The 12,637-nt window shown below is 36.1% G+C and overlaps 1 protein-coding gene across 3 annotated transcripts in view; it reads left to right on the forward strand.

The window, feature by feature from the left end:
* Window positions 1–12,637, forward strand: part of SACS (sacsin molecular chaperone) — a 52,793-nt gene that overhangs the window by 20,290 nt on the left and 19,866 nt on the right. For all 3 annotated transcript variants that reach the window (XM_079298484.1, XM_079298483.1, XM_079298485.1), the window contains 5 exons: window positions 2,692–2,779; window positions 5,710–5,795; window positions 8,169–8,280; window positions 9,399–9,545; window positions 10,816–12,298. In XM_079298484.1, coding sequence (XP_079154610.1) covers window positions 2,692–2,779; window positions 5,710–5,795; window positions 8,169–8,280; window positions 9,399–9,545; window positions 10,816–12,298 — 1,916 coding nt within the window. The remainder of the gene's footprint in view (window positions 1–2,691; window positions 2,780–5,709; window positions 5,796–8,168; window positions 8,281–9,398; window positions 9,546–10,815; window positions 12,299–12,637) is intronic.

Consider the following 12,637-nt stretch of genomic DNA (forward strand, 5'->3'; position numbering starts at 1 on the left):
GGGGAGCCCCCCCGGGATCCCACCCGGGGACTTGGGCCCTGCGTGGGCAGCGCCTCCCTCGGTGTTGTTCCCCTCGTGGGAAGCGCGGAGGTCGTTTGGACAAACCTCATACCGCTCTTGGTGATGCCAGCTTCTATCATCCGAGATTTTGTGTTTATTTATTTATTTATTTCCCTGAAGTTCTTCGTGTGTTTCACCCTGATGTCTTTGGGGAGTTGTTGGAGAGAGCAGAAATTGACCGGGGAGTGCTGATGTATGATGTGTTTGTTCTGCCCTCCTGCCATTGTGGCCAGTTTCAAGAGCAGAGCTGACATCACGGTGAGATGAAAGTGACAAGTTAAAAATTGAGGTCTGGGCACAGGAGAGAGTCGAATGAATGAATGAATGACCTTGTTCTGTTGAAGGCATCAGCCTGGTGTCAGTCTTTCAGTACTGTTTTGTGAGCTGCTAGCTGTGCTCTTGGGTAATGGGAGCCTGGAGACCTGATGGGATGGGATGAGCAGAGGCAAGGAGGGAAAAGAGAGGAGGTTGGAAATTAGTGTTAAATAGGACAAGGGGATTTGCAAAGGTGTAGAGAAGAGAGGGCTCCAGGGAAACCTTACTGTGCCTTTCTATATGTAATATAGAATATATATGTATATATATGTACATTATATATATGTAATATGGGGAGTTATAAGAAAGATGGAAAGGTACTTCTGCCAAGGCCTGAAAGGACAAGGGACGATGGCTTTAAACCAGAAGAGGATAAGTTTAGATTGGGCACAAGGAAGAAATTTTTCTAGGATGAGGGTGATAAGACACTGAAACAAGTTTCCCAGAGGAGTTGTGGATTCCCCATGACTGGATGTGTTGATGATCAGGCTGGATGGAGCATTGAGAGATCTGCTCTACTTCCTTTTCATGGCAATGGTAGGAAGAGAGTGAAACTACATGTTCTTCAAATGTCCCGTGCCAACCCAAACCATTTTATGATACAGGGAATGATACATGTTGGTTGTACTGCTCAGGAAGCTTTTAAGAGTCTGGGCAACACAAGGAGTCTGTAAGAGCTCAGGTTTGAATGTGCCTGTGTAGTTTGTATTTTGTTTCTTGCCTGTTTTGTGTCCTTGATTTTGTTCTCGCCTGGCCTTCCTGTTTTGGAGGACAGACTCTATATCACTTTCTAAAATTTGCCTGGAAGCAAAAGTCTGACTGGCACAGAAAACTTATCTTTTGCAGGGAACAGTCAGCAAGCAGATTGTAATTTCTATTCTGTTTATTTGGTGTTTTTTAAATAATAAACTAGAATATATATGGGAATAGCTATTCTGTACTGTAGCAAATTTGAAAATCTTCTATAAACTTTTGAACTCATGTTTACTGATTTTTAAATTTTCTGGGTAAGGAGAATATTCATTCATAATTTTTTTTTCCATGAGAACTCTTACATGCAATTTACAGATGTTAAGTAAAGTCTAGTATCTTTTCATCTCGTAGTCCCTTACCATATTAAACTATTGATTTGGATCTATTCAATGCCCAACTTTCTAGTGGTGTCTTGGTACAAAAATTTTACCTTAGAATATTTGGTTAGGCTGTCCTTTTAATGCTTGGTGATAGGTTCCAGCATTCTGTGAATTGCTTTATATTTTAGTGATTTCAGAGTGGTTGTACTCAATTTTATGTCTTGAGAAAGTTCATCTCAAGTGCAATATTTCTGCAGTTTTACGATAAACCCACTGTTGTTTTAATCACTATTTAAAACCGGTGGAAGTAAAAAAATGTAAGTTTTTTTTCTTACTAATGTTGTTAAATAATGATTACATGCTCTGGACTAGGGCTGTCTTTTATTAAATGTAGTTAGATTGTAAGCATTTACTAGGTGTAAACACCTAGTGCTGTCAAGTGATTTTTTTTTTACCCATCAAAGTGAGGAAGTATTCCCAAAATCTACTATAAACTGACACTAATATAATAACAGGATTTCACAAAATAATATTTTAATGTAGTTTCTAATTAATACAGTGGCCATCTAATTTTGCATTTGTTGTGTGTAGGGTAACATATGTCTTATATGAGTCTTCTAGCAACACTTTGCATATGAATGAGATACATCTTTGAAACTAGAATTGCAACAAAATCTTTATGTGCTATGATTACTTAATAGTTTTCCCGATGTCTGCTTTGGAATGTGTTGCTTAGTTTGCCTCAGTTTCTCTGTGATGTTCCTGGTGGGGCACTGGAGGCTGGATTAGGTGACTTTCAGTGGTCCCTTCAACCTTGATCATGCTGTGGTGAGTCTGCATGTAGAGGTAATGGGGGATGAGGCTGTTAAATTCTTCAGGGGTGTTTCTCTGACACCCTTTTGTCTCTACACAGTGTCTTGCCAGCTGCTTTGAGCTGATATTGCTGAGTTTAAGCCCCCTATGAAATTGGATACCCAGATGTACTTGTGGAGTATACAGACTATATACTTCCTGTATATGTTAATTTTTTTTGTGGGCATACACCTTAAAACAATAACTGCTTTAGTTTTATGTTTCCAGAACTTCCCTGAATACAAAACTTTTTCAGTTGTAGAAACAAGAGGCCATGACTTGCTCTTAGTATGCTTCTACAGGCATTTTTTCCACCTGATTTGTTTTGGTCCTGTTAATATAAAACTGAAACTTCTGACCAAAATCTGTCTTTTTTTTTTTTTCCCTTCAGTTATCTGATAGTATCAAGATTGCGGATCTTCAGAAATCTGAAAATCAAGTTTTTCTAGAGCTTCAGTCAAAAGGGTTGAAAGGAGGAGGTACGGAAAATATTTGTCTCTGTTTAAAACTGGAAGATCAAAACATTTTCTGATGCAATATGGAGTTAATTGAATTTTTATCTTCTTTAAATGGGAGGAAATTATTTTTCATGTGAGTCCTAGGTTTGTCACTTGTTCTTTTCATTCTGCTCTAGAAAAATTAAACTTCTCTTTTTAAGTGCCTTGGTTTATTTCTTTCTTGCGATATAATGTATAGAATTTAGGTTATTGCTGTCCTTTGGAATCAGTAAGACATGCCTTTCACTAGTGTTGTAGCTGCCTTGTCTCATATAAAATAATCTGGATACTTGAAAACAATTCAGATACTGAAAAGGTATCTTTTCAGTAACCACCATGTAAAATATTATGATGCTGGTAAAAATTCCAGTTGCTTTAGGGTTTTTTCTCTGATAGCTTGGTTTTCTTTTGATTCTGTCTGTTATTTACATTTTTATTTTAAAAAAATCTTGAAGGTGTATCTTTTCATATGGTATCTTTATAACTGAGTATCTTAAGAAATGCTCTAATTAAAATCTATCCTGATTATTTTATTTGATTGCTAGCATTAATATTCTCACAATAATTTTATTATAGGCAATGAACTAAATGCTAATCAGATGGTATGATGAAGAAGGGAACACTTCCTTTCATACAGATATTTTATTTGATCTAACAAAACAGTGTATTTTTTAGCTTGTTCAAGGCATATATGTACTGGATTGCAGATTTTAGTGACAGAGGGAGGTTTGTATATTAGCCAGAAGTTCATGTTCACACTCTCTAGAATCTGAAGTGATTAAAAAACACCTATGAAAATAGATCTCTTGTTTCTACATCAAACATTTTTCGTTTTTGTAATTCTTGACTGCTTGCTCTGATGTTTTGCTGTGTGTAGGCTATGGTAGACTAAATAAAAAGAATTTTATTTTCCACTATGTCAGTATATAGAGAGTAAATTGTAGTGGCCCTAAAAAATCTGTCATGGGAAAGAAAAGCAGTTGCTGTATTTTTGTGCCTAGGGTTGTAGATTTTCTTAGAGATGTCACTGTAAGCAATCTATGTCTAGATAAAGTGCTTAACCTTTCCTGGCCCACAGTTCTGATGTAAGTCAATCTAAAACATCTGAAGGCTTCAGTATCAGCCTTTTGTGTTCATTCTGGGGTCTTCCAGTTCAGATATTTTTCCATATAGCAGGTGAATCAAGACATGCCCTGAATTTCTAGCTTGGAAGTGCATGGTCAGTAGGACCAAGCACGTGGATTGCTGAAGAACTCTGATTATCAATGTCCCCTTTGTATTCATTCATTGTTGGTGTCTAACATAATGCATGATCTTTTCATATGATCCCAGAATAATTCATGTTGGAAGAGACATCAGGAGGTTTTTACTCTGCTGCTCAGAGTTTGGGCAGCTCTGAGGTCAGACTAGGTCACTTGAGGGTTGGTCTGGTTGAGCTTGGAAAGAGGATGGAGACTGCACAGATTTTCTGGGCTCCTGTGTGCTTGACTGCCCTTATGGTAGAACAAGTTTCTCCTTAAAAACTGTGGTCCAGTTTGTGTTAAATATGAACAGCTGTAATACTCAAGAAAAATCAGTTTAGCCTTTAATAAGTTGCAGTAAATAATGACCTCTAGCCAAAGTAATTGTTGTGACATGCATAGAGCTCTGCTCTTAAAGAGAATAAAGTTCTCTTTCCTGTCACTTAAAAGCTATTTCATTCCTGTCACTTAAAAGCTATTTGTCTGTTTTTGTGATGGTTCCCATGGTGAATGAAATGTGTTGTTTAAACACTTCCACCTGCCAACTTAGAGAAGATCAGTTTCTTGATTTTTAGATAATTTCTGTTGATCAGTTCACCTTATTTTGGAGGTATGCATATTGCATATTGGCTTTCATATACTTCTGTATACTGCAAAAATAACAGAAATTATAAAGTACTTCACAAATTCAGCTGTCGGTTGCAATTTCTTGATTATTTTTCCATTGATGCTATTAAGTTATCTTAGTGACACAAGAAAAGTTTAAAGGCAAAATATTTGATATTTTTGCTTTATGATTTCTTCACAAATAGAACTCTTATTTGTCCCCTTTTTTCCACTTTGCTTTTTTATCCTAGTGTTTTATTCCATAATATATGTAATATGTGAGTTTGTGTGCTTCATAAACACATGTATATATGCAAAAGAGAGGGACAGAATTATCACTTGTTAATAATTTTAAAAGGAACCTTTAGATGGGGCATCATTAGGATCTGTTTTCCTTGTGAGGATTGCATCATTGACATTTTTTTGAAGCATGTTTTAGAGGTTTGGTTTAGGGAGCTGCCCTTTAGTCTCAGACTGGAGTTTGAAATGAAGAGTATTGAACCTTTCATTCTGTGATAGACGTTTTCTCTTGGAGCAGATGTTCATAATGCTAGGACTCTTTTCCCTCCAGCATTAGGCCCTGACAACACCAAGGCTGGTACCAGGTTCATGCCCAGAGTATGTCAGAACAGGAAGTTACACTAAAGCCAAAACCTTCTGTGCCTGTGTGTGTCAGGAGGAATCATCCCTGGCTGTTAAAGTGTTAGAGCCACTGCTGCCCTGGAATACTGTTCTGCTACTTAAAAACTAGTAGTGCTTTAGAAATTGCTACTTTTGAACATCCAGTCCTTGAAATTTTGGTGTAACTGTTGCAAAGACTTAGCCCACAAATTTATTTCATCTAGATACCAAACAACTCCATGACTTCAACATCAGGACTGCTGTTTCACCTTTTTAAATTAAAATATTTATAATGTAGGATTTTCACAATTGTTTCTGGAAAGACAAAATTTTACAATAATAGGCCTTGAGTTAAGAAATTATTGTTTCCAGTAATTGTTTAGTATTTTTTAAAATCTGAAATTAAGTGCATAGTACCATTTTTTATTTATTTGGGTTTTTTAGGTCGTTTTGGACAAACAACTCCACCACTTGTTGATTTTCTAAAGGATATATTAAGAAGATACCCAGAGGGAGGACAGATTCTTAAGGTAGACAATAAATAGTATTTTAACCGTCATTTAATATGCATGACATAATGCCAAAGTTTAACACTTCCCAGCAGATCTTGAGGTTGTTTTGTCCTATATTCACTGTACTACAGAAGATACATGTTTCCATTTCTGTGGACAAGACAAAGTGAGCTGTGTGCTTTGTGGGTTTTTTTTGGTGTTTTTTTGTTTTCTTTAAACGTTTCTGAATTTGCTCAGTAGAAGAGGAATTGCGTGATTTATTATAGCTTCCTATGCTAATGTCTGAAAACAGCAATTTGATCTTTTTTTTTTGTTGTTGTTTTTTTAAGAGCATCTGGGGTGATTAGTTGGATGTTAAACTTCTCCAGCATGCTTCAATACTTCATCACATGGGTGGTAGGAACTTAATTTTCTTAGTGTGTGGGAATGCTGGGTTCTAACTAATGGGATTTGATACAGATATATCTTATCTACCTCTACATGCATACATACAAAACACACAAATACAAAAGTTGACAGATGATGACAGTTCCTTATGTCTGTTGTTTTGTTTGCAACCATGGAACTAGAAGCTGATTATGCTTAGTGGGAATGCCCCAGATAAGCATATCTTCAACTGTTTTGGCAAAGTGCCTCCTGGGTATGTTCTGAGCATTGTCTGTACCTAGGAGGAGTACTTACATTTTTATTATTTCTCAGTACTAAATTCATCTGTGAATGCATCTGAATTAACAGGGGTTCAGACCTCCTCAACATTTTAAAACCAAATTTTCATTCCAACATGAAGAAATGAGGTAATGTACTTAGAAATCAGATAGGTAAATCTAAAAGTAGAAATGATGATATTTTCATAGTTGACAATTTAGGGTTAACAGATTGTTAGAGAGAGATTACTAACAGGAATTTTGCTGATACCTTAAAATTTATTTCAGTGTTTTGATTCTTCAGCTACAATGCTGTTACAGCTGAATGTAGCAGTTACCCCATGTGCCACAGCATGAATGCAAGTCTAACCTCATGGTGATTGCCATGCTTAGTGTTTAGTGTTTCTGGAAACTTAGGATTGTCTTACTGTGTCTTCATGAAGGACTGCCATGATTGTTCTTTTAGAAGAAGAACTGCATATAAATATCTTGTGAAGTTTCTTTAAACATTTATTTATGCTTAACTGTAGGTATATTTCTTGCTATCTCATAATACTTCAAAACTATGTAGAAGTAACAATGTAATATACATTATAGACTGAACATACTGTCAAAAACTGCAAAATAAAAGGGTTATAATTTTGGAACCAGATATTAGATAACAGTGAGCTTATTTTAGTCTCAACAGTATACCTGAACACAACCTAATCTGAAACACTTGCTGCTAGTTGATGCATTTTTAAAGTACAAGTTTATCTTGCTATCAAGTCTTTTATGTATAATTGAGTGAAATTCAAGTGTATTAATACATTGCATGTGATATATCTACGTAGCTTTTCAATTCAGCTGAAATACTTGCTTATGCCAAGCTTGCACACCCTCACATAAACATACACACGTGTTTATGTGTCTGGAGCCCTGATGCCCAGTGATGATTCAGTGTAAATAGACCATTGTGTGAGGCTGTAATCCCGTAGGTATTTATAATCACGCTTACGTGTCCACTGTTGGTGAAAACAGGACTGGATAGGCGTATTTTATTAATGGTCATGTTTACAGAACTACTTTACTGACATTTCAGTTTTCTGTAGCTCTCACCTCTGCTACTACTGTTTAACAAATAATCTTAATATAAGCCTCTGTCCAGTCTGTGGGTTTCATTCAACAGGGTTGCTGCTCCGTTGGTTCATGACTTAGGGAGCTCCTGGTCAGAACTGTTTTGCAGCCCTTTGCCAGAGGGGTCAGATAAACATGGGCACCCAGGAATGGTTGGTTCATATTGTGAATTGCTAGCTTGAACCTAATTCAATTGATGTAAAGAAGAGTGCATTACCCTTTTGTGAATGGTTGCCTCTCTGTTGTACAACTGTTTGTAATGACTTACCTAATACATTTTGATAAATTAAATTTTTTTTTTTTCTCACATTTGCCTTGTTTCAAGAATTTTATACCTTTGAGTCAGGATTATATAGTGGTAACAGTTTAGTAACTTATTTCTCAACTTTGTGACTGCTTTTGTATGGTTTTTGAGCTCCAAATTCAAATCATATTTATAGTGTTTTTCTGAATGTTTTATAAGGATAACTTTTCTCATGCATGTAAACTGCATAAAACCATTTTGGTTGAAATGGATGAAAACAATTACACTTGAGACACTTGTTATTTTCTACTGTGTAAGTTCAAAAGCCATTGCTAAAATATGTATTGCTGCATTATACTTTGTTTTGATTTATTTTGTCTGCCTCAGGAACTGATACAGAATGCAGAAGATGCTGGTGCCACAGAGGTTAGGTTTCTATATGATGAAACTCAGTATGGAACAGAAACGTTATGGTCAAAGGACATGGCACAATATCAGGGTAAGTATAAGTTTTATTAAATTTGGCCATTATTCTTCAATATGCATGTTGTTTGGGGTTAGCTGTCCTGGCTATGTCCCCTCTCAGCTGCTTAGCAGCCCCAGTCCACTCCCCATGTGAATGTTTGGGCCACATGAGAAGTAGAAAAGGTCTTGGCTCTGCATAAGCTCTGCTCAATGGTAACTAAAAAAGCCCTGTGTTATTGCCACTGTTTCCAGCACAAATCCAAAACATATCCCCCAGCTACCATGAAGCCCAAGGCAGCACACTAGTTTTTAATGTGAAGATGACCTTTGCCCTTTACATTTCAGCATTCTCCAGGCAGTTCAGTTTTCTTCCCCATCCCTTTTTCTCTTGACCTTACACCCGACTTTGCTCCATGTTGTCTGTATGCTGCAAATCCAATTTCTTGAAACTTTAAGGCTTTTCCATCACTTACTGCGGCTTTGTGAGATAAAGGACAATTATGTATTTTAAAGTTATTATATTATTTTTAAAATTAGCTTGCATAGTCTTCTCAAAAGGCATTCAGTTGTGATTTGAAGTTTCAGTGATGGATGATCCACTACTTCTTTCTTCCGACTTTTTTCCAGTTGTTAATCAGCCTTATTATGTCTTCTAATGTGAATTTGTCTGTCTTACTTTTTAGACACAGGTTATTGTTTATCTTGCCTTATATTCCCTTCCAATGGAGGTGTCATTAGACTGTGACTAGTACATTTTTCAAACATCTTTTTGATAGTCTGAACAGATTGGGTTTAAGCATCGTGCCACACGACTTCTTTCAGAAGTCTCGTTGTTTTCTGCTTTTTGTTCAGTTTTTCAGAATCATTCTTTTAAAATGTGGATGCAAGAATTAAATAACACATCAGAATCTAAAGTACCATTTGCAGAAGTAAATTCATCTCATTGCTTTTTCTTTTGCATTTTGGTTTTTTTTTTCATTACCAGGCATAATTTGATGTAAACGTAGAGTCATAGTTTCCCCATTAAATTTGCACATACATATACTTCAAAGAAATACTTTCTCAGGTCTGTGAGTTCATTTACTAGAAATTTTAAACATTAAATAGTTTTCTTCTTCTGTTACCTTTTTAACTCTTGCCTGTTTATTATAGGGCCAGCATTTTATGCATACAATGATGCAATTTTCACCCCTGAGGACTGGCATGGTATACAGGAAATTGCAAGAAGCAGGAAGAAGGATGATCCCCTGAAAGTTGGAAGATTTGGAATTGGCTTTAATTCAGTTTATCATATAACAGGTAATCTTAGTAGTTATTAAAAAAAAAAGAAAAAACTTGAAATTTTAAATAGTTAAATGACTTTAGATGTTCACACGCATTTAATATTTTCTCTATAGTGTATTTTAAAATTAGTTCATGGCTAGATATTTTTATGAAGCATTCCTGTTTTTCTGTAATCATATGAGGTATCTATTTGATTTGGAAGACTTTTGAAGAAGATTGTTCTATTAGCATCATTATGTACTTAGTCCTTTATACTGAAATGAACATTCCTTTACACTGATATTTCAATTATACACTGTTATTCATTTTATAGAGGCTCATAATATAGGGTAGATGTCCAAGTAAATGTGAAAGTTCTACTCACTAGACTCAAAGTCTTCTGCAGGTTCTTTGTATAATAAGTAGTGATTTTTATTTATTGCTAGAAAAGATACTAAGTAATAGAAGTATATGCACATTTACACTTGAAAGAGATAGTGCATACTGTTTTGTGAGCTTATAATATTCAGTCTTGAAACCTATTATTCTAGAATTCTTTATTGTGGAAGAAACATGAGTAATGCTTACAGTCTCCACAGTTATAACAGTGCAGGATAAGAGGTAAATTTTTGATCAAATAAAAATTTTTACCCTGTGTATTTGTAAAACACATGATATTTTTAACAATATTTTACCTAGCTGAGCATGAATTAAATCAATACATTCAGTTATTTGATAATTCTGTGAATTTGTGCTTTTAAATGTACAGAATTACTGTTTGCCAGCCTTCAAGTTCTGCAAAGTTTGAATCTAGAAGAACACACATGTAGTAAATCCATTCGTTGGTTTTGTTTCTTGAAAATACTGGAAACATAAAAGCATGTAGTTGAAAGAAATTGCACTTGCTGTTGTACTTGCTAGAATTCAAATGGTTGAATGAGTATTTATATATTCAGTAGAATAGGTGTGTGTTTGTTTGTTCCCTGTTAGTAAGCACTGAATTATTATTATGTTATTAGAATTATTATGTTATCAGAATCATGTAGGTTAGAAAAGACCTTTAAGAGCATTGAGTTCAACCATTATCCTAATGGTACCAAGTCCACTAGTCCCCAAGGGTCACGTCTGCATGTCTTTTAAATACCTCCAGAGATGGTGACTCAGCCATTTCCCTGGGGATTGTACTCAGCTCATCACAGTTTTAGAATATTTTATTCTTGCCTTTTTAAAATTTGTTCCCTACCACTATATTTTTAAAGTATGTTGTTTTAGAATTATTAATAATTATTGGTTTTTATGTATACAGATGTCCCTAGCATCTTCAGTGGTGACCAGATTGGAATGCTTGATCCCCATCAAACCCTCTTTGGACCTCATGAGTCGGGCCAGTGTTGGAATCTAAAAGAAGATAGCAAGGAAATAAATGAACTTACAGACCAATTTGCACCTTTCATTGGTGTATTTGGCAGCACAAAGGAAACCTTTAAGAATGGAAACTTTCCTGGTACATTTTTTCGTTTCCCACTTCGTCTGCAGCCTTCCCAACTGAGCAGCAATGTTTATGACAAGCAGAAGGTTTTGGAACTGTTTGAATCCTTCAGAGCAGATGCAGACACAGTGTTGCTTTTCCTGAAGAGCGTTCAGGATGTTTCATTGCAGGTTCGGGAAGCTGATGGAACAGAGAGGCTGGTTTTTAGAGTAACTGCCAGTGAGAACAAGGCCTTGAAACATGAAAGACCCAATTCTATCAAAATCCTGGGAACTGCAATAAATCAGTATTGTAAGGGAGTTCCAAGCAATAGCATAACATGTGTGACATACCATGTAAATATAGTTGTGGAAGATGAGAGTGTTAAGGACGCACAGAAAACATCTTGGTTAGTGTGTAATTGTGTGGGTGGTCGAGGAATGTGTACAGAACTGGATTGTTTAGCTGATGACTTGAAATTTGTTCCTACTATTGGAATAGCAATGTCTTTAGCAACTAATGAGGAGGAAAATGGAGCTGTGGCAGACTTTTCAGGAAGAGCATTTTGTTTTCTGCCTTTGCCTCCAGGCGAAGAAAGCAAAACTGGACTTCCAGTTCATGTTAGTGGTTTCTTTGGTCTCACAGACAACAGGAGGAGTATCAAATGGCGAGAGTTGGATCAGTGGAGAGATCCAGCAGCTTTGTGGAATGATCTTCTTGTGGCAAATATAGTGCCTAAGGCATATTCCACCCTTATTTTGGAAGCTATCAAACGAATGGAGACTGAGAAGAATTCCGATTTTCCATTGTCACCTGAAAGAATTTATAGGCTATGGCCTGATGAGAACAAAATCAGGGTACCCTGGAAACCAGTTGTAGTACCTCTCTTTAAAGACCTGCTCCAGCATACAGTTATTTACTCAGTGAGTAATCAGTGGATAAAGGTGGAGCAGGTGCACTTTTCTGAAATGGATGAGAGTTTGGAGTACACACAGTCTGTTCTCAACTACCTCCAGAATTCAGGGAAGCAGATTGCCAAGGTACCAGCAAATATTGCTAGTGCAGTGCATCTTACTATTTCTGCTGCTAAAGCTGTGAAAAAAGTGACTCCTGCTGTAGTGCGGCAAGTGCTAAGGAAATCTGGACACAGTGGACCTGCTGAAGAAAAGCTTCATCTTTTAGAATTTGTGCTTTCTGATGGAGTCTACAGTGAACTGATTGGATTGGAGCTTTTGCCTTTACAGAATGGGAATTTTATTCCTTTTTCCTCATCTGTGTCAGAACAGGATGTCGTTTACATTACCTCAGAAGAATATCCCAGGTATGCTTAATATTTGTAATACTGTGGGAAGGTTTTTTGTTAGGTTTTTTCTCTTTTTAAAATTTATGTGTTAAAACAGAGTTTCAGACTGTTCTTTGCTTGTCAATGAACAAGGTATGTAGCAGCTTGTATTGAGATGAAATAAGGCATAGATAGAACTCAATTTTATGTATATATGTGTATGTCTGTGTGCATATATCTCATTTGATGAGTTTGACACCCATTTGCCATTAACCCTTTATAAAAGAATTGTGTGATCTGTACTTTAAGAGAATATCTCAGGGTACATTTCCAGTTAATTTTCTTCTTAGAATTACAAATACAAGGTGATTAGAAACA

The sequence above is a fragment of the Erithacus rubecula genome (assembly GCF_903797595.1).
Source record: "Erithacus rubecula genome assembly, chromosome: 1".
NCBI lineage: Eukaryota > Metazoa > Chordata > Aves > Passeriformes > Muscicapidae > Erithacus > Erithacus rubecula.